This window comes from Ammospiza caudacuta, chromosome 14 (assembly GCF_027887145.1).
Source record: "Ammospiza caudacuta isolate bAmmCau1 chromosome 14, bAmmCau1.pri, whole genome shotgun sequence".
NCBI lineage: Eukaryota > Metazoa > Chordata > Aves > Passeriformes > Passerellidae > Ammospiza > Ammospiza caudacuta.
In genome coordinates, this window is record NC_080606.1 from 12,694,895 (window position 1) to 12,717,223 (window position 22,329).

General features: G+C 48.8%; 1 protein-coding gene across 1 annotated transcript; it reads right to left on the reverse strand.

Annotated features, from left to right (window-relative positions):
• Window positions 1-1,883: 1,883 nt before the first annotated feature.
• Window positions 1,884-11,419, reverse strand: RAP2C (RAP2C, member of RAS oncogene family). Its single transcript, XM_058813915.1, has 3 exons — window positions 11,147-11,419; window positions 9,104-9,423; window positions 1,884-4,360 (listed from the first exon to the last, which is right to left on the reverse strand). Exons 1-2 carry the CDS (start codon window positions 11,417-11,419, stop codon window positions 9,145-9,147), a joined length of 552 nt encoding a protein of 183 aa, XP_058669898.1. The 3' UTR covers window positions 1,884-4,360; window positions 9,104-9,144.
• Window positions 11,420-22,329: the final 10,910 nt, after the last annotated feature.

The following is a 22,329-nucleotide window of genomic DNA, read 5'->3' on the forward strand; positions in this document are numbered from 1 at the left end:
AGGTCACTGTGTACTGCTCTGGAACCCAGATCTCATTTTAATTAAGGCTAGACACTTCCACCTAGCTCCACACTGTAATTACAGCCCAGCCTCCCGGGGCAGATGCCAGCGTGCAGCTCCACACGAGGTGTGGCCGGAGCTCACCCTCTGCCCTGGCAGGGTCTCTGTGCCAGTGTGGGGTTCCTGTGGCTGTGGGGTTCCTGTGGCTCAGTTCCTCCCTGCACACCCAGCCGGGCTGCAGGGCCCAGCTCTGCCCTGGGCAGACACAGTTACGTGTCACACGTGCTGGCTGGGGGAGCAGGGTGGGGACAGGCTGGTGCTGCAGTTGGCTCCTGCCCTCTGATGACATCCCGGTCCTCTGGCTGCACAGGACACTGCAGGCACCTGTAGAGCAAGACCTGGTAGACCAAAGAAAAAGCTGCCATGAAACACTACCTAACAGCCCCAAAACCAGACAGAGCAACATGACATTGCCACACCTTTTTAACAAAGGATGCTACACAAGCCTGTGCAGCAGCAACCAAGTTCATTCTCAGCACCAAAGACTTTTGAAAGATAATAGCTTAAATAACAATCTCATGTCCTTCCTTAAAATCCCCAACCCAGCCTGTATTACACTGTCACCTGGAAACAAACCAGTGGTGCAAATCACAGGGGTTTAACTCACATCACTTCCCAACCTAGAAGTAGAAATAGGAAGCAGCTTCCTTAGTCACACTGAGTGCCATAAGGAATTGGGAGTATTCTTGCTGTATTCTAAATTCTTTTAAACCACATGAGAAGTCAGACTCACACAGCAATGAACCCAAGAGTAACACCTCAAAGCAGACAGATCCTAAAGTGTCAGCTCCCACCCTCAGTGACACTAATGAGAACAGGGCATGCTTCACTCTCACATCTCAGCTAGCTTAGGGAAGCAGACATCTCACCCAAAATCACTTAGAAGCACAGCCTGCTCTTCTTTATCGTTTTCCTCTCAAGATGGAAACTACTTCTCTACTGCAGCAGAGGAAGTGTGAGCAGGAAGAGCAGCACAGAAACCTACCTACAAGATAAGGCTAATGCTGCTTCAGCTGGAGGAGGGGTGGTGAGCAGGCTACGTGGTTTTGCCTGCTGACACACTGCTGAAGACTGAAGGTACCAAGGTATCAACTTTTTCTCAACTTGAAATCACATTTTCCATTAATGCACAGCTTTAGTTACAAATGCAGTACCAAAGGTCAGTGCCAAGACTGTATGTCCTGAGGAAGATGCACTTTTTGTTACAGGGCCCAGATGACAATCATTGACTTGGCAAATTCAGGGCTTTTACTGAGCATTTAAGATAATTGTTATCAAATAGCTTTGGGCACTTTGGTTTTCTGGAAAAATCTTGTGCCTGTCCTGTGGCAGAGCTCCAGGAGCACTCACTCTGCCAGGGTGGTGGGAAGATGTCAGCTCTGGCTGGAGGGCAGCTACAGACACTGCAAGGTGATGTCAGGATTTGTGGCCATCTTCACACACATAAGGCCTGCATGGAAACAAGAAGGTTACAGACTCACACAAGACAAACACAGATTTCTTTTGACCAAAGTTCCACCACACTGGCCTGTCAGGGAGCTGCTCTGAACTGGCCCCCAGCTCAGGGAGTGCCTGGCTTGCACAGGAAGATGATGCACAGCCCTTGCTCCCCTTCTCTCCCCTCTGAGCTTTACACCCAGCTGGGGCACAGATGTACACCCTGCTCCCCCACACCAGGACTCACTCAAGACAATTCAGATGTGGTTACTGCATTTAGAATAAAACCAGGACCTCAAAAACAACCCACAAAATAAAAAGCAGCAGCAGCAGCTTGTCAGTTCAGCCCACCCCAAAAGAAACTGAACACAGACTACTCACCCCAGTTTGGTAATACAGGTATCTATTTTATTAAAAAAGTTACAAACAGGTGGACTGTAGGGTTGTCTTACAAAATGACAAGAATGAATTCTACTGGAAAAAACTTTTTACAAAGCATTATAGGTAATTGTTCCATTTTTGCACTTGTTATTCCAGATTTCACCTATCACTGATAAAGATACAGTACATTAGATACAAGATGTTAGGTTACATTTTTATTTGTAGAGCCCTACTGCAGTGATTTGAACAACTCCTAAACAGATGCCATAGTAAAGACAATACATATTGCATTTATTATTAGCCTCTTACTCTAATAAGCAACTTCACATGCAAACTATTGAGGAAGCCTAAATAAACTTTTGGTCCCTTTTTCCCCCCAAAGTGTGCTGAAGAAACCATCTCTCATTTTCCCAGTCCTGTCACTCTAAGCTAGTTCAAGTTTAAGGTTTTTTTTCATTTGTTTGTCTTTTTGTGGTTTTTTTTTTCTTTTTTTCTTTTTTTGCTGAGGTCAATGAAAATGAACACTGCTTTGAAAACTACCCATAGGAATGAACCACTGATCAATATCAACCAACTTTTTCCTTCTTAGACAAAGGAAAACTAGGATCTTTATGAATTACTTCCATATCCTATTACTTCCTTACAACCTACCAAAATGATCAACAACCATCACTTAAAAAAAAGTCTAGCTTGAATACAAGGTTTGGTTTAATTCTGATATTAAAGTGCAAACCTAAGTATTAGCCTCAGCCTGTTTATAAAGTTTGTACAAAAAGGAAAAAAAAATTTCAAGTAACCCCACAGAAAAAGACTCAGGTGTTTTAATAACCAGGCAGAAATCCTGTCCTCTTCTTTCCAGGATTAAAATTCAACACTGAATGTAGACACAATCTTTATTTCTGCTAATATTGTCAAGTCAGCCTGCATTATTACCAATAAAACACATTAATATTGAGATACTGTACCGGTGATCTTTTATTGTTTTAAATGCCATCATCCACAATACAATTTGTGAGTTTTCAACTGCTTAACCTCATATATCCATCACTGCTTTTACTGGAGCTTTTCTCATAGATATTTAACTATTACAGGGAAAGAATGTACATTTCTAGAAGCATGTTCAAATGACTAAAGCTGGGCTCCTAAAAACCTAGAACTTTGGTGCAGTAGGTGAGCTGCAGTTATTAAATTTCTGCAAAAAAAAATTACACATTTTAAACCACTGCTAGAAAAAGCTCTCATGTATGCAACACGTTAATAGAGGTGAACAAAAAGATTTCGTCTGTTCTTTGTACATTTTCATTCTGCTCTTTATACCTGTGTTATTGTTAAAATTTTCAAGTATTCAGAGAAAATGTTGATCAGGTAAACAATAAGGAAGGCAATGGCTGTTTAAAGCACGCTTGCAGTTAGTATCACTGAAACCTGGTGCTTTTCCCCTTGTTACACCAACTTGTCTCTAATATTAAACTTGTTTATTGGGGAAAAAAAACCAAACTAAAAAGCAATTTGTGACAGTGCAAGAAAAATTTTAACAAATATTGCTTTAAAATATTATTCAGAAAGACAAATATTAGAAACTATAAAATGTAAAGTGATCTTATTTGCATTAGATTTACATATGCAGAGGTCTACTAGATGTCTCTTACTGTGCCAGGCAAAGCTGAGCTGACAGAGTAGGCATAGAGCCCATTTTGAAGGATACATTATCCCTTTTCAAAGGCATAGAGAAGCAATTTGTAAACAAACAAGTTTAGAAACTCAGTAGAAGGAAAAGTGTGCTGCTGTTTTTCAATGCTACAATTGTCATTTTCAATTAAGAAACCCGAGATTGCCAGAAACATCAGCTGGAGACTTTCTATGCCATTCCAAGTAATCCCTACTGTCAAACCACACCAGTTCCAAACACATTGTCACAGCTGCATTTGCCAAGAAAAGGGATACTACATCCATACAGGGTGCCTTCAGTATCTTTCCATGACACTGTCACACGTAAACAAAAAGTTTCAAAGAATGACCAACTACATTGTAGGAGAAAACCTTGCAAATAGAAATAAGCACTGATGCGAGGTAATATACAGAAGTAACCATTTGTTTAAGGCTCAACTTATTCTCCATTAAAACTCTCTTCTTTTAAAAGGCATTGAGTAGGTAATACTGAGTTTAAGTATTTAATAAATACAAATTCAGAATTGATTAAAGAAATCAATTAAAATATTAAAAATGAACTCTTGCATATTAGCCATTATATGAACTTAGAAAGCTATAAAAGGACTGATAGATAAAGAACAGATTTTAAAACTTATGGTAAACATGCTAAGCATTCTGATTAAGGTGTGTGGATCCTGGAGGCCACCAACCTTATGCACTTAGATGTATGGCAATGTGCTGTAATAGAGACAGGTTTACCAAGGCTCAGCTCTGCAACCTGGGCTGAAAGTTCTCCAAAGCAGCATCTGTGCAAGTTTCCTCTGAGTTTTATCTGCAATTTAAACAAACAAAAAAAAACCTAATGAAAGCCAGATTCAATACATATCCAAAGTGAACAGGGCTCCTCCCCAGCCTGGAATGGCCAGTTTCCATCCTGAGCTCCAAAGCACTGTTTTCCACAGCAGCATTCCCAAATGCTCCACTAACTCTGGTAATACAAGAGGCAAGCAGGCAACAACCTATTGCTATTCACTCTCTAACAGCTGCTGCTCTGGGATAGGAAATTGCACCTAAAGATCTGAAAAAGCCAGGAAATTTAAGTTCTTGTGTACAGATGCACCAATGCAGGACCCAGTGTATGTGTAATACCCACTAACACACAGCAAGGGCCTTAGCACAAGTTCTGGGAACAGGCAGATGAGCCAGCTAAGTCAGTTTTGACACCTGTGTTCTCAGCAATCAGACCCTCTAAATGACTCCAAAAAAAGCCCCTTAGCATTCAGACAGCCTCAGCAGGGACAGAGCTGTACACCACCATCCTCAATCAAGTACACCAACATGTTATCAATGTGATCAAACCATCTTTGCATTTTAGATAACTTGCTTGTAACTCCCAGGATTTATATGCAGAGATATCCTAGAAGTCTCAGGTGAAGCTTAAAGTCTGTAGAAACCTGTCATATGCATGTGCATGTACTTCACTCTAGCTTTGTGATCTATGACTTTTCAGGGATTTTGAAGAGACTTCTCAATTCTTCAATTTCTCCAAATGAGTCAGGACCTTGTGTTTCCTACTGCACCATTTCTTTCCAGCTGTTGGTTTGCTCTCAGCTAACAGCCTGCCACCTCAGAGTGCTCTGACATGGCCAGGGCTCCCCTTCTTGCCTAACAACTGGTCAGCACTCAGGAGCAGCACTGCTGCCCTGACAGGAGCCAACAGTCAGGTTTTTCTTGCTGGTTTGTAGTTTTCCAACTAACAGCAATTCTCTCTCAATCTGGGAGATCACTCCCACCCCACACACTGTTGCTGGTGCACAAGTTTCAGACAGAGTCCCTGCAGTGTCAGAAGCAGCAAACCAACCTTTAGTTTCTAATGGGGATGGATTAGACCTGCCTAATAGATTTTTTTATCTTTGCTTAGAGCACAGAAGAGGCAAATCATTTACAGTGTAGCTCCTCATCCTATCAGAGTTAGATCCACCCCAAAAACTTCATCTAAACCCAGCAAAGAATTGCTGGGAATAGTAAGAACAGAAAAATGAATGAATGGTGTTTTCATCCACATGCCCTTCAGCATCCCTGCATTTGCAGGTTAGGGACATCCCAGTTCAGATTTGTCACCTTTCCATTTGTGTTTAATTACTAAAATTAACACTACAGGATACCTCATCTGGCTTCATTTGCCTGTGATATTTTATACCACTCTCTATTCTGTGAGCAGGCAGGAGAGAAGGGGAAGTTAGACAATATAGTATCATAAATGTGTCTGTGCACAGCCACACAGACCAGAACAGAGTACAATTTCAGTTTTTGTTCCAAGAGTATTCCTCTTCCTTCAGCCTTGCTCATACCAGTTACTCATGAACACAGGGGACAGAAACCAGAATCAGTCTTTCATCCCAACCTTTAAGGTGTTACCAATCCTATTAGTATCAGAAAGACTTCAGTGCACAAGCACTCTACCAGGTACCATACTTCACAGAAGACTCAAAATACAAAACAGTGTTATACTGAAAACTCAAGGAGCAAGGAACACAAAGCAGGTTCTGGAATTCTCCCATCTCTGAATACAAGAGCAAAACCACAGAAGACCACTGCAGAAACACAAAAGAGGAGGTGGGAAACAGGATGTGAGAATAACACACATTTTTAAAAGGAACTAAGGGTTATCCTGACTAGGCAGTTATGTTCCATCCTCCATCTCAGCCAAGGCAGCTGACTGGAACAACAGTTTAGCAAGTGTTTCTCAAAAGTGTCATGAAAGAACCTACACATCACAGCTGACAGACAGGCAGAAGTATCAGCACCACAAAGGGCTCAGGGTGAGTGGTACCTGAGAGTTAAAACTGACACTGGAACAGCCTCAGGCAAAGCTAGGCTCAGAAAATAAACCCAGCCCAGCCCTCTGGTGCCCTCCTGGCACCAGAACTGCAGGAACACAAACTCTTGTATGTACTGCTCTGTGAGCTGACACACCCAAAACTCCTCCTGGACACAGCCAGGTTGCAGAACTCAGAGATGATGATGATGATCCCAGGACACAGCTGTAGTTGAAACCCACAGATTTTCTTTCAGACAGGTGGTTCTACCTCAGTTGCAATTTACCTAGGAGGGGTCACTCCTAAAGCAGAGGTCTGACAGGTAGCAATTGTTTTCTGGATCACAGATAAGCAGGATTACAAAGCTGATTAGAGCTATCACCAGACATCATCAGCACCTCTCCTACCAGAGCACATCAGACAGAAATTATCAAGCAGCAAAGGCTTATGATAAAGTTAATGAGATCCTACATCTACTCAAAGAACAAGGATAGAGTGGGAGCCAGGAAAGGAAAGTACCCCAAAAGTGTTAGCCTGAAATGAAATATACAGAGCATGAAGCCTGTGAAAATCCAGAATGAGTAATAAAAGTTCCAGACGTGGTGAGAACTGGAGTGAAGAGGAAATGGATCAGGAAGGAAAGACTTGTTTGGCACAGGTGATGAGACTACACCAGGCAGAGACAGCAGCCCCCAGAAGCAAGGAAGCAGTTTGCTGCTAAAGGCTTGGGGTGATTGTCCAAGCCAGGCAAAAGGAAGGAGAGGAAATCTCTATCACAAAAGCTTAGATCCCCTGTCTCAAGACCTCACAAAGACGTAAGAATACAGATGTTTCTTCTGAAGGAAGAACATGTTTAGGAAGCCACCAAATCTAGGTAAAAGTTATCATTCAAAGGAATAACATGTGGCCCTGCCCCTTATTCCATTTCACCTTTAAGATTAAATGTGCTTAGTGCTAAATCCAGAAACAGACAAGTTACAAAGCCTTCCTAAGAAGCAATCAATTCCAGAACTCTAAATTTCAAGGATGAAAGGCCTGAATTTGTCAGAGTTTAAGACAGTAACCTGCAAAGAAAAAACCATTAGTAACCCAGGGGATTGCCATATCCTTTGGTATGATACTTCTAGTCCACATAATCTTGTTTGTGAAGCTGCCTTAGAAATAGCTGCAACATTGCATTACTATACACAATTCAGGATATTACCCCTGCAGCACTCAATTTTAAAAAAAGGCAGTAATTTCTTAGATTAATTTCTTCCTAGAACTCCATGGACTCTGTGATTAATGTACAATGAAAGACTTTATTTGTATTTTCCTCTGCTCCAAAACAAGCTCACTCACCTTTCAACAAGCAAATCTCAAACTCACACCTCTTACACAGTGACAGCCGCCCTTCCTAATTTCACAGAACTGGAGATAAAAACATCATGTATTATCTGTAGCATGACAGTGCTAGGGCCAGGAGCACCTAAAATTTGATATTTACAAAGCACTTGATAACAATCTCAAAGAGAAGCTTTGAGACTTCACTCTGACCTTGCACTCAAGATTAAAGAGGATACATGGTCCAAAGCTTCCAGTAATAACCTATTTTCCCCTCTTGTCACTCAGACACAAAAAGCTCCTTTGAGTTAAGCAAGTTACTACCATGGCAGTGGAGTGAGCCTCCAGCAGTGCAGCTGTCAGGAGGGGCAGTTCCTTCCCCTGAGTTTCCACATCCTCCCTCATTCCTGCACTTGCTCTCAGAGATCACGAGTTGTTTGTGAAGGTCCAACAGACAACTGCAGGTCTGAGGGCCCAGCTGGCTGCACCCAGAGCACACCAAGGGTGCTTTGCAGGCACATGGATCTGAGCCAGAGGTGAAACAAGACCTGCAACAGCTACAGGGGAAACAGGAGTGGGGAGGGTTCAGAATCGCCCCATGGGAATGCACACTGGGGAGGGACAGACCTGTGCAAAGTGAGGAGGAAAAAGGTGATGAAAAAGACCAAACATGTGAAAGGCCAAAGGCAGCTGTCCTGGAGGGAAAAAAATGAAAATTTAAACCAACACCTGACACAGGGGAAGGCTTACAGAGAGCCCTCTGAACACTGGACTCTCATCACACCTCTTGTGAGTCACTGGGAAAGGAGTTGTGCATTGGGAAGCCATTTTACAGTGTGCTCTCTGCTCTGGAGATTTGAGATGAAGAGCACTTGGTGCACGCCCTTGACTATTACATGTGGGCTTTGAGCCACTTCTCACCACTCAGGGTGGTTCTCTTGCAAGAGAAACTTATCCCACTGATAAGGCAGAAGGTACTGTCAGTTTCTGTACTACAGAACTTTATTTCTTTAAAACAAGCTCAAAGTCTTCTCAGCAAAACTACTGGGAAACTTGGTCACAATAATCCCATTGAACTCCAAGGTAACTCCCATTACTAGAAAATAATTCAGATACCAGCTACAAGAACAAACCCACTGCAACATCACAAAGCACTTATGCAGAATAACACAGCATCAAATACAGCACTGACAGTCAAAATAGGTGCAGATGAGATCAGTCACTTTGTGTCATTGTAAAATTACTGCAAGCAAATGCAGCATTCCCTGACTAACCCTGCTGAGGTAACACAAGAAGTCCATTTGACTCAACCATATGCACAAGTTCCCATCTCTTTTGGAGGAAGGCTGCCTCACTTCAGACTCCCTGTCCCTTTATCTCTTACTGAAACACCACGTTTAGGCACCTCAGTTAGTTATGACTATTCCACCAACCTGCTCTGTATGGCCATGGTTGAGGTTTTTCATAATCTCTCTCACTGGACGATGCAAGTTGTACAACATTGATCTTGTTTTTCAGGCAGGGAGGCATAGTTCATTTGCCTGACGATCTCAGCAAACAGTTCATCCACCATCGTTTTGCTCTTGGCTGACGTCTCCATGAAGGGACAGCCCCACTCCTGAGCCAGGGCTCTGCCTTCTGCAGACGGGACTTCCCTCTCCGACTCCAGATCCACTTTATTCCCCACCAGGATCAGAGGAACTTTCTCGTATCTCTTCACCCGGACAATCTGGTCCCTCATGGGCTTGATGTCCTGGTCAGACAATCCAGCTGGTTAGTACATGCAAGGGATACATGGAACTGCTACACAGAACACATTTAATAACCCTCACGGGCAGCTGAACGTTAAAAATACATCAGAAGACTTTTTAAACTCATAGGCACGCAAATCTAGAATTCAGAGAAAATTTACTACCTACCACTAAGTTACTTCTTCTTTTCTATAAAAGCATGCACACTTCAGAGAATTTACATGCCTTAACAAACAGAAAGTGACTGCTGTGCTCTCAGTCTCAGCCAGAGCAGGACACGGCACTGCTGCTCTGAAGGCAGGTTTCATTTTTCTGAAGAAGTTGTCTCAAGTCTAAGGACCTGTAACCCTAGCAGGGGCATGCCATTACACAACCATTTAGGAAGTTTGCGCTTAGTTTACAGCTTGAGAAAGCCATCAATTTAAATAAAGCCTTCTCAGTCCTGGAATGCTTAGAATAATTCATTGTGAACACATTTAACCACATGTAAGTAACCAAATTAGATGTTGTAAAGAGATTTTATTACCTAGAGATGCATTTATTCAAGCCTGAGCCGACACGGGGCGTTTACACTTGAAAGTCTGAGTCAGCCTCCTCTGCCCCCTGAGTGTTTTAAGTTGCTATCAGTACTACAAATTCTTGCATAGTTCTGAGACAAAGCAATCCCAGCGTTTGAAGTTACCACTGTGCAAAGAACTGCAGAGAGGTTTACACCTACAGCCTTCAGAGCAAACACTACAGACAGACGGGAATAATTAAATATTAACAAGGTGGATTACTGCACATCCATTCCTCAAATAATGAGGGCTCGCTGGAACCCAAAAATCCGTGAAAATGAGAGCAGAAGCATCCCAATGCCACTGCTGTTGTTTTCCAAAGATAAGCGTGCCTTCAGCTTGCACAGGGTTGTTTCGAGGCCTCTGCTGAGATAAGGTTTAGCCTTCAGCAGAAGCAAACAGTGGGGGTGTGCAAGGTCTTGCCAAGCAGCTGGAACACACCCAGCTCAGCAGCCCAGCCAAGGCAGGAGCTGCAAATCCCCGCGCTGCACGGAGCGCTGCTATACTCACTTATTGCCCAAAAACAAAGCCCCGCTTCTACAGGCAGCTTAGACCACTACTAGCTGAGACATTTCCTTTTTTTTTTTTTTTTTGGAGAGTTTTAATAGTAGAAATCAAATCCAGATCCACAAATGATCGTGTATAGCTAGCTCTCCTCTCCAGTACTCCACCTACGCTGTGAGAGCATGGAGCTCGTGCTGGACAGGAATATATTTTGGGGGCAGGGAGCGGAAAATAGCAGCTCACTTAACAAGTCACAACTGCAGAACAATGAGACTCTCTTTAAGAGCAACTGCAGAAACATGCCTTTTAGGAAGGAGAGGGGGTTGGAAGGGGAAGTCTCGGGTTTAATATCGAGTGATTTCTTCACAAAGGGGGATTGCCAAGAGATTTCTGTTGGGGAAGTGGGAGCTAGTCATTGTTCTCCAGCTCTGCGTGGGATTTAACAATGGTGGCACCCTGATAAGTACCTGCAAAGCAAGCAGTTTTCCATCAGGAAGCAGGGCTGGTAAACGCGCTTCCAAGCCGGGCATTTACACTTTTGGCCCTGGGCAGAAAAAGCGCTTTCCACGCACACGTGGCTACCCCTAAAACTTCCTCCTCGGCCCAGCGCCTTCCCCGGGGCAGGGCCGGCCCCGGCCGAGGACGGGAGCCCGGGCGAGGTTACCTGGAAGGACTGCTGGTTCACCAGGCTGTAGACGAGGATGAATCCCTGCCCGTTCTTGATGTAGAGGTCGCGCATGGAGGCGAACTGCTCGGTGCCCGCCGTGTCCAGGATCTCCAGCACCGAGGGGGACGAGTCCACCTCGATCTCCTTGCGGTAGAAGTCCTCAATGGTGGGGTCGTACTTCTCGATGAAGGTCCCGGTGACGAACTGCACCGTCAGGGCGGACTTCCCCACCCCCCCGCTGCCCAGCACCACCACCTTGTACTCCCGCATCGGGCCCCGCTCGCCGCTCCCCGCCGGGCCCGGGCCTAGGGCAGGCGGCACCGCGGCCCTCGCATAGCCCCGGCCCGCCTCAGGTGAAGGGCGAGGCCCCACTGCTCCCGCGCCGTCCTGGGGGGAGCGAGATCCCCGTCAGCGCCCGGCGCGGCCCCGGCCCCGCTGCGCTCCTTCACCGCCGCGCTCCCGCCATCGCCGCCTCGGCCGCGGGACCCGCCCGCCAGGGCCACCCCCACCCGGAAGGGTTTTGCTGAGGCACCGGAGGCGGCCCCGCCCCGTCGTCACCGCTCACTTCCGGCGTGCTGCGTCACGGCCTGGCCCAGCTGCGCCCGGGGGGGCAGGTTTGAGTGTGGCACCGAGGCACCCGTGCTGTGGTGGGGGACAGGTTTGAGTGTGGCACCGAGGCACCCGCGCTGTGGCGGGGGACGGATTTGGGTGAGGCACCGAGGCACGGTCCCTGCCCGGCCCCTCAACATGGCAGCTCTGTTATGGCGGCCGCAGCCCCTCAGAGGGCGGCTCTGTGAGCGCCGCGTTGTCCCTCCACGAGCTCCTGCTCGGCACTCGGTAACTTGAACGAACTTGAACAAACTCCATAACAAACTCCTCTCAGCCCCCTGCGGGAAGAGACCTGCGGGGGAGGGGTCCTGGGCTGTGACACTGGCGGGTGTCCGGAGTGGGACACCGGCTTCGCGGTTCTTCATCCCTGGCAGCCCGCTGGGCTGGGGACAAAGAGGGTCACCAAGTTCATCACAGGAATAGGGCACCTCCAATATGAGGAAAGGCTGGGAGAATTTGCATTGTTCAGCCTGGAGATGAGAAAGCTTCGGTGTGACCTAATTGCCCCTTCCAGTGCCTGAAGGGAATTTACAGGATAGACAGAGAGGGGCTGTTCACAAATACATGTAGTGACAGGAAAGGGGGAATGAATGGGCTTAGACTGAGAGTGCAGGTTTAGATTCCATATTAGGAACAAAATCTTTACTGTCGGGGTGGTGAGGCCCTAGCACAGGCTGTGCAGAGAAGCTGCCCCAATCCCTGGAGCGTCCAAGGCCATCCATGGCAGGGCTGAAACCAGATCGCCTTCAAGGTCCTTCCCAACCCGAACCACGCCGGGATTCTGTGAAAGTTGTTACCTCTATCTGCAAGATTCCTCCTGTGCCTTTACACTCCCACAGCTGCCCAAGCCTCCCTGCCCGGCTGCCCCACGCTTTTCCCCGTTCCGTGAAAATCCCCCCAGAAACGGCCGGAGATTCCCGGCTGGGCCGGGCTGGGCTCGGGGAGCTGGGCTGGGCTGGGCTGGGCTCGGAGTCCCACGGCAGTGCTGACAGCAGGTGTCAGCACGGCACCAGAGCCATCCCCGCTTCCCCGCCAGCGAAACTCCCTCTTGTTAAGAGGAAGCAACTAAAAAGAATCAACGTCTGTTTTCTCTCTAAAATAAAAATCCTCCCGTCGCTTCAGATCCAACTCGATGATTCCCACCCGTAGAGAAGGTCCCCTCCAATATAACCACGTTTGTTTCTGCTGTTGCCTGCGGACTGCAGAATTTCAGCAGGCACGTGTGAGGTGCTGGATTTGTCCCTATGCCCGTTGCATCACCTGTTTGATTGCAAGTCCAGGGCAGACACAGCTGCCGCGGTGTGTCCATCCCGGGCTTCCAGCAGCCATGGAGAGGTGCCTGGTCAAGGCTAAAACCATCCAAAAGGTACTGAGGACGTGACTCTGCTTGTGGCTGTTTTCACAAACAGCTTTATTTTTTTCACTTTCTTTCCATAAAGAGAACATGTCCATTATGGGAAAAGGTCAATGAGTATTTTTATCCTCCAGAACAAATCTTACTTAAGTTACACCAAATTTGATTCACTCTTCTTTATTACATGTAAGTAAAAAGCCCTCTCCTTCCTTCACTGTTGCCTCCAGAATTGTTGTCAAGTGAATTGCTGGCAGGAGGCAGACGTGCCTGGATGGAAGATTTTCATGTGGCTGGTGAATCAGCTCGAAAATGCAAAAAGGTGAGCATTAAAACAGGCTGCCTCCTACTTTAACCCCATTAGAAATCACGAGTTGTTGCAAAGTACCTTAATGCACTCAGGGTGCTGGGGATAAAGGAAAGCCGCAGTTGCTCCCAGAGGAGCTTCCCATCTAATTTTAACCATGACACAATCGGCGACAGTGACAAATGGGGGGAGGGAGAGAAGGGGCAAGGGAGGATGAGGGTGACAATAATAAGATTACACGGTCACTTAGGTTCATTATGTGCACGTCTTTGTGGCACTGCTGGTCCATTATGTTTGTGATGGGTGGAGGAATGGCTGCGGGAGAGGAAGGGGCAAAGAGCACAGTGGGAGAAAAGCCAAATATATTTTTGTGCAATTGACTTTAACCAGCAATGCCTCACTCGTGGGCTGAGGGGAAGTCCAAGCAGGTGGACACAGGATTGGGAAAATGGATTTTTTTTCCCTCCTCCAGTATTGATTTGGATTGCCAAGATTTATTTCCCAACTCACATGACTTTATACCTGGGCACAGATGCCTATAGCTGAAAAAAAGGGCCGATCCCAAAGTGCACCAGGTTGTTTGTTATCCTTAAGACAAGTCATTCCCTTCATTAAACAGTTTGCACAGTTCTTTCACCACCTTGTGCCCTACCACATATCCCGAGCCACAAAAATAGCTGGTGATGTAAAAGGTTTTGAAAGTCTGCATGGGAAGAGCTGCTTCTGCCATAAATGGCCAAGCCCTGAGCCAGCCACGCCGGGCACCTCCTGCCAACACCACCTCTGCCACTCCCTCACTATCACCATCCCCTCCCCTGAGGTGTGGCACATCCCGGGTCAAAGGCCTGATTTAATCTCTGCTGCCACTTTCTCCACAGCTCCTGCCAAGGAGAAAGGAGCAGGGCTCAGCCCTTGCTGCTGCCCCAGGAGGGTTTGCCCTTTCTCAGCAGAACAACCTTCCCAAATGAGCATCCGGGCAGGGCTCGATTGCTGCCAGAGCAGCTCTGTGCTGTTGATGGACTCAGCTGCTCTGTGCTGTGCCTGCAGCCAGCAACAATAAAGCAGGCTCTTATTAAATTAACCTGCTAAGACACAGATCCTGCAGGGATGTTCAGGGAACAGACAGATGGCACAAGCAAGGGCCAGGAATAATTGCAATCCCATCTCACCAATGTGAGAGATGAATCCTGCCCGGTGCTGTGCCCAGCAGGGAAGTGGGACTGGGAGCAGAACCCTGTGAGGTGACAAAGGAGCCTCTCCAAGTCATGGATGGAGTGAGGAGTCTGGAACGTGTCCTGTGGATGCCAGGGTGGGACTGCAGCACCCCCCAGCAGCCAAAGCCTCCCCACTGCAGGCACAGTGTGGGTGCTGTGTGCCTGCCACCACCTCTTGTGGGCTGTCCCTGCTGCCATCATCGATCTGCTCTGTCTGCCTGTGTCTGCTCGAGCTGCAAACCAGGCTCTCCTCTGCCAGGAGGGCTGCAGCAGCTGCTGAGCCAGGGCAGCAGGGCTAGCCCAGCTTTCACCTCAGTTACCATCTAGCTGGGGACGTCATTTGTGTAAATACATGCAAAACCAGCTTAAGGCCCAGCATCCTTTCTTCTTTGCCTCTTCCAGAGGTTTTGCTAATCCACTTATTGTGCCTTATGGTGTTCAGCAGGGAAGCTGCAGGGTAGGACCAGCTCCTCAGGGCTCAAATGGCTGCTGGAGCACTGGGGACTGCTCTCACATGCAGCTCATTCAGGGAGGTTGTGTTACACCAGTCACATAAATGCAATGACAGCTTTTGATCTCAGCCCTGTCAGGTTCCAGTGAAATGTGTCTTAGGGGTTGAATGTGTCCACCTGGCCTAGTCTCCTAATTCTGGGGCTGTTTCAGAACCTGCAGAGATGCTTTTCCTTTTTGCCAGCTTTTCCTGCCAATATAGAGATGACTCAGAGGCAAATCCTGAGGACCTTTCTCAGAAATTTCTGATTTCTACCATCCCTCAGCTTTTAGCCATTACTTTAGTTGCAACAAAAGGATGATGGTGCTTTAAAAGAGGTAAAGGACATTTTCCAAAGCAATTACCAATTCCAAAGCAGAAGTAGGGCTGCACTGAAATATAATTGATACAACAAGGAAACTATTGGGATTTCTGGGAGAAGCATCTTCTCTGGATCACAGACGTGGTACCAGATCAGCAGCCATTTAGAAGAGCTTGGCCAGGAGCTGATCAGCACCACAGGCAGCCACACTCAGTGCCTGCAGCCCCTCAGCTCCCCACCAGCCCTCTCCCCTGGTTGTCCCCTCTGATGCTGCACCTCCTGCCCGCAGGATCAGCGTCTCTTGGTCTCTGGGTGGTGATGAGTCACAGCTCCACGTGAGCAGGCCGTGCTGGTGAAGCTGGCAATGTGCTTTCACGGGTCATTCCTCTTCCTATTTTCTCCAGACAGTCGAGCTGAGCTCTCTCCTCGTTGCCCTTCACAGTCCAAGCTGCTGTAATCCTTTCTGCAGTGCCTGGAAGCGCCTCCAGCTTTTGCTCTCCGGGTCTGTTGGGCTCACACTGAGCTGCACCTCCTGGCTCTCAGAGTGGCCTGCCCTGCACACACCCAACACGATGCCAGCACAGCACCCTCTCCTTGGGTACCACCTTCCCCAAATTTCTGCAAAGCTGAGGGAGCAGGGCTGTCCTCAGATTTGCCTTTGTTAAATCACCAACACATGGGACAGCCTCTTCAGAGAAATACATATACAGACATACATACGTACATATATATATATATATATGTTTTTAAATTTCTAGCCAACAGCAGAGTAAAGCTGAAAATACAGCTCCTTAAGGCTGAAAAAGGCAACAGTGAATACATAAACTAAACCTGTTGCTTTAAACTCCAAATGAAAATAAAGGAGGGGGAACGTAAATACTCAGACAACATATATTTTTAAGATTTGTAAGTATAAAGCAATTTTAAACTGATGTCTTACAGAAAGGTTTCCATTTGCTTTTAGAATTTTACGTGTTTTCCTTTTTTTGTCATATTCCTGCAGCATTTAAAATTCAAATGCTACAGAAATGTGTAACCTTGCTCATGAAATTTGCTGGCCAAATGAAGCAGACAACAATTAATTAGAGTGAAACCTCCTGCTTTACTCCCATTGGTGAGAACAAGTGAGAGAAAATGTAAAATTCAACCCAAATGGGGTATTGAGAAAATACTTTAATATGATGTTGATATTAATAAGCAAAACCATTTCTTTCCTCCCTCCTTTTTTAGTAAATTGCTTTTCACTTGACAATTTCCTCCCAGAAAAGTGACAAGTATTATTCTGAGTCATTAATTCCTCCATGCAGGCTCTGAGCTCATTAAAGCGTGCCGAGTCCCCGGGCGGGCACTGCCAGGTTGTGCAGTGACCTGAGACCAGAGCACCCCTGCCTCGTGCTGTCCCCAGCCCTGGACAGGCAGTGTCACTGAGACACTGAGCACCTCGTCCTCGTGGCTCCTCAGTGCCTTGGGTGGGTGACACGGGGACATTTCTGTAGGAATACTGGTGACCCTTTCCTTATTGTGCACGGGATGCACGATATCTGAGCTCTGGCAGCACTCATGGCCTGTGGGAGATTCTTCCCAGGTGGGCACTGCCACTGTCACCAAATGCTGCAGGGTGGCACATCCCACTTGATTTAGAGTCATGGAATATCAAATCAGAATATCACAGGCCATCTCCCTGGCATGGCCCTGTTCCCCATGCTGAGGACACTCACTTTCCCATCCAGCTCTTTTCCCCAGCCACACAAACACACCAGCAGAGAGTCCCCGTGCCTGGCACTTGTCCCCAAATGGCCACCCTGCACATCTTGGATGTGCTGCCTCCAGAGCTCAGCCTGAGGGCACAGGGAAAGGCTTTCCATGGCAGTGCAGTGGCAGAGCCATGGGCAGTGGGAGCCAGGCACAGCTTCCCCCCAGGCTGCCTTTGCCAGCAGCCAACAAAGCATTGCAGAGCAGGAGCACGGCGAGCTCATTATGAGACACTTGATCAGCTTCCCTGTCAAGGGAGGCCGATGGGACAAAGCTGTGTGTCCTCCGCACCAGAGCCTGTCAGCTCTCCTGGAGAGAACACCTGGCTGCTTGGAGACAATCCAGACACCAGCAAGAGTCTTCATAACACCCTGGAGAGCTGTAGCCTGGATGACGTGGCATCCATCATCATCATCGTTGTCCAAAGGAGCCAAACCAGCAGACCTCAGAGGCTGACTGCTCCAGGAGCCTGGGAACCAAGGGGTTAAAGTGCTTGGCCAAGGAAAGTCCTGGGAGGAGAAAAGCACCGAAACTGCTTAATTAGAGTATTCAAATTAGATGGGGTTACAAAGCAGTTAATTTCTCGACTTGAAAAAAACCAAAATTAATATTTGCCAGCCAGGATCAGAAGCAGCGGGAGCAATCGACAGCTTTGCTGGGGCTCCTCGTGCTGAGAGGACTCCAGAGGTCTCTGCCATAATTACCTGCAGTCTTTAGTATTTTGTTCTGCAGTTTATGAACTTGCTTGAGCATTTTGTGGATAAAAGCTGGTGATCCAAACCCCAGCTGTATTTCTGCTTAAAGAAGCAAAGGGCTGCTGCCTGGCATTGCAGTGTGACACTTCGGTGTTTCAAAGAGTTTCCTAATTTGCACAGTCTGGAGAGGATCAAACCAGTGGCTGGTGGAAGCAAACTGTGGCTCTGCCAGGCTGGTGCTCCCTCCCAGCCTCCAGGAGCAGGCAGGCACCTCCCATCCCTGCAGAGATGGACCAACAGACAGCCCTGCATGGGCTGAGCCAGCCCTCACACCGAGGGCTCACTGCCTCACTGATCCACAGCCATGGGCACCTCACTGCCAGCAGCCCCTGAGCGAGCCCAGCCATGCCAGTGCCAGGGAGAGGATTCTCTTCCCTCTGCCTTGTGCCACAGCTCCAGTGTGGGAATGTGGATTTGGGATGCTGTGGGGACAGTGCTAGGGCACATCCCTTGGTTAGTCCTTATCCACAGTCCTTGTCCTGTGAGCTGACAGCTTTCCATGCTCTGGTCCATCTGCCTCACCCCTCACGCTTTTCTCCTCTGTTTTTTGCTGGTCTAATCTTTTCCCCAATATTTAATCCCATGCCAAATTCTTTCCCATCCTCTTAAAATTCTGAAATTCTCTAAATTTGTCTTTCCTTATCTTGTCTGCATAATTGAGAACCATCTTGAATCTGTGTTCAGACTTCATAGCTTGTGCTGCCACTATGTTCCAATCACTTAAACATGAGATCTTTGCATATTATTCCCGTGGAGACAAATTTTTGCATGTTCCCTAGAAGGAAAGTCATCCTCCACTAGCAAGTGGTGAATGAGAGGGGATGTCACAGCAGGAGCAGAGGCAGCAGTGGTGAGTCCCACCCTGCCTCAGAGTGGTACTGATGTCTGAGACAAGCTGGGATTTCTTTCCCAGCAATGTCTTTGCTCTTCAATGGCAGTGAGTGAAAGGCTTTGACACCCTCCATCAGCAGAGCACCAGGTGAGGGCTGGCACACGTTCCCTGCCACCCTCCCTCTGGCAATGCAGCTGCCACTGCCCCTGGTGCCACCCACCAAGCCTCAGCACAATGGGAAGGGAAGGGAAAAAGCCGCTTCCCCCTGCACAGACACATTGCACCAAGAGCAGAGAAAATTGATCTCTGGCTGCTGAGCCTCTCTAGCACTTTGTGTTGCTGAAAGGAGTAATCAAGCCTGGCCCTGGAGAAGGCAAAGACAGAAAGGAAATGAAAGCTTTCCCTGCCTGATGAGTTCTCTCTGGGGCTGGGGCCCTCCCTGGGGACCCCAGTGGTGGTTTTGGGAGAGGCTTTTGCTCTGGGGCCTGGTTCAGCAGCAGATCCACAACAATCCCACAAAATTTTGCTTTTCCTGCTCACACAGCAGCTCAGAGGGAAAGGGGAAGAGGCTGCCAGGGCTCCCAGCTGAGCCCCCAACAGGGGGCTGCCACATGCACCTACACTGGGCTTTCCAGGGATGTCACCTAAGCCACAGCACAGCTTCTCTCCTGTCTTCATGAGCAGCCATGGAGCCTGGCTTTCTCCAGGGCCAGGATTGATCCACACTCAGGATCCAAGTGCTGAAGTGACACTCATGAGGCTGAGCAGGGAGAGGAGGCTCCTCACTTGCTATCAAGCCAAGGGTTGAGCTTTGCCCTCCACAAGAGTGTGGGCCATTTGCCACAGCCCATCACCAGAGGCTCACAATCTCTGTCTAATACTCTGTTGGCTGAACAATTACCACATTAAAAGAAAAACCCACACTGAAAGGGGAGTCCAGAGGCTCCTCCTGGCTCCCAGCAGCACACCCTGAGCTGGCCCAGCCCCAGCTTCAGCTACTTACAGTCCAGGGGACACACATTTCCTCAGGCAGCCCCTCAGCCCCCTCCTTGCCAAGCTGTCCAAGATCCAGGGATAGAGCTGTGGCAGTGTCAGACCCCTGTGAGCAGGGGACACATCCCCACACTGGTGCAGGGGAGCTGACTGTCACCTCAGCCCCAGGTAAGCGCTGCCTGAGGGACACCCCATCATTTGGTGCCCTGTGGAAGATGCAGGCTGGTGAGGCTGCAGGTGGGAGAGGCAGAGGAGGAGGAGGAGGAGGCAGATCTGTCCCAGCTCCTGCTCTGCAGCCCGGTGCCAGGGCTGGCCAGGCTGGCTGGGGTGGGCGTTGGTGACTCATGATCCCTGCTCACCACGATGACACATTTACTGCCAGCAGGAGGGGATGGGCCTCCTGCCAGCACAGCAGCCCTGCAGCCTCAGGGAGGGTGGCTGGGCTTTGCCAGCAGCTGTGCTGATGCACATGGGTGGGGAGCTCACCAGCTGCAGCCCTGGGATGCACAGCCTGAGGTACCCCCTGGCTGGGTGGGTAATGGGGCACACCAGGACCCTCTGTCCCAATGTTCAGTGTGGGAGCACAGGCACAGGGATGGGATCTGGCCAGGGCCAAGCACAGCAGGCCTTGGAGCCAGCCCAGCTCCCTCACCTCCCCCAGCACCCTCCCTGCCTGCCCAGAGAGCTGGCTCCCAGCAGCAGGCACGGTGACAAATGCCTTTAAAACATTCTTTATTAAGTGAGAAATCTCACTGTGCTCCCTATGCCAAGCCCTAATACAGTGCAGACCTAAATACAGCACTAATGCAAAAGCTTAAAGGATTTCCCATAATTGAGTAAAGCTGGCAGAGGGGTGAGAGCCTGGTGGGGGAACTGCAGCCCACCTCCCTCCTCAGCGTGGGCTACCCTCAGCCTATCCCCACTGGTCCAAGTGTGGCCACAGCCCCCACCCTCAGACTGTTCAGTGTAGAAAATTAAAATCTCCCAAGGCCTCATCCTCCCCAGCTCAGAGCCCCAAGTTGCCCTCGTTGCCCTCACCCAAATCCCCTTGATTTATGCAATAGCACAAGTGGCATCGTGCTGTGTGACCTGTGCGTCACCCGTCCTGCTGCTGCCAGCACTGCTGGGGCTCTGCCTGTCCCAAACCTCACTGGGGGTCACAGCAGGGCCAGGCCAGCAGCACTGGGCACATCCAGCTTCCAAAGCACAAGGGATGCTCCAGACAGGGGAGCTGCTGAGCCAGCACCCGCTGCTCCTGCACACCCCAGCATCAGGGGTGTGGGTGGCCACCAGCACCTTGCACCCCAGAGAATACAAATCTTACCTTTGTATTTGCTCTGCCTTGGCACAGCCACACATGGCTGTGAGAGCAGTGATGGAATATCCTGTGTCTCCTTAATAGCAGGGTGTGACCCTCGGGCAGGCTCAGCCCACAGGGCAAGTGGCTGATGGCTTTGATTCAGGCTTCTGTAGGGGAAAGCAAAACACAGTTTTCTTCAATAAGAGTTTTCCAGAAGCTTTACAAAGCACCTTTGCTTTGGTGCAGCCACATGCAGCCCCAAAACACCCCCAGTGCCCCTTGCTGTGATCACCAGGAGCTGTTCACCAGTGGGAGCCCTGGAGACATTCAGGTGCACTGTGCTGCAGGTGTGGGGGCAAAACTGGGGCTGGCAGGTCTGTGGGGCAGGTGGGGCCATGGGGAGCACAGGACATGCAGAACTGCAGCAGAAGCACTGCCATGGAGATGGGCTGGGGTTGGTGCTGTGAAGCACTAAAGCAGAAGCAGCATCGATTACAGACACAGGCTCAGAGTGGAGGGTGGGAGGCAGCAGCTCCCTTGGGAAGGCTCTGATAACATTTACTAGCAAATCATTTACACCAACCATGGAGCAAAGCAGAAATACCTCTGTGGAGCCCAGCTGTGGCTGTGAAGAGAGAAACGGTGCAGCAGCACCGTGCCAGGGCCTCCTGCCTCAGGGAGAGGTGAGGTGTCACAGTGCCATCCCCTCGGGGCTGGATTTACACACTGATCCAGGGGAAGGGCAGTGGGAACAGCAGGGCAGATGCCAGGGCATGTGCTGCTAAAGACTGGCAGCACCACCCTGAAAAGGCAAAAGGAAGACGGAAGGGCAAAGCAAACATCTTCTGACTGAACCAGGCCTTGCTGGGACCCATCAGGGCTGGGTGGCTGCTCCTCCAAGCCTGTCCCCATGGCCTTCAGGGCCTGTCCCCATGGCCTTCAGGCTGTGGCTTTTTCTGTCTCCCTGTCCACAGAGAGCTCAGAGGCCTCCCAGCCCACTCACAGGGATCCTTTGCTGGCACGTGCTGCCATCTCAGAGATGTGCTCAAGGCACGTCTCACCTGGACTGGAGGAGGCACCTGCGTCCATTGTCTGCAGAACAGCTCAGGGCACAGGTGAGAGGGTGCAGGCTGCTCCTCACACTGCTCTGCACTCTGACACAACCCCTGCTAGGGAGAGTTAAGAGCTGCTTGTGTTGGAGAGCATATTTTAGATCAACAACTGATTGGGGATTAGCCAAATTTTTCTCCATTCT

Coding starts and splice junctions, on each gene's coding strand:
- RAP2C (XM_058813915.1), bottom strand. CDS start 11,419: ATGCGGGAGTACAAGGTGGTGGTGCTGGGCAGCGGGGGGGTGGGGAAG. Junction 9,424..11,146: donor TGAACCAGCAGTCCTTCCAG/GTAACCTCGCCC, acceptor TTGTCTGACCAG/GACATCAAGCCCATGAGGGA.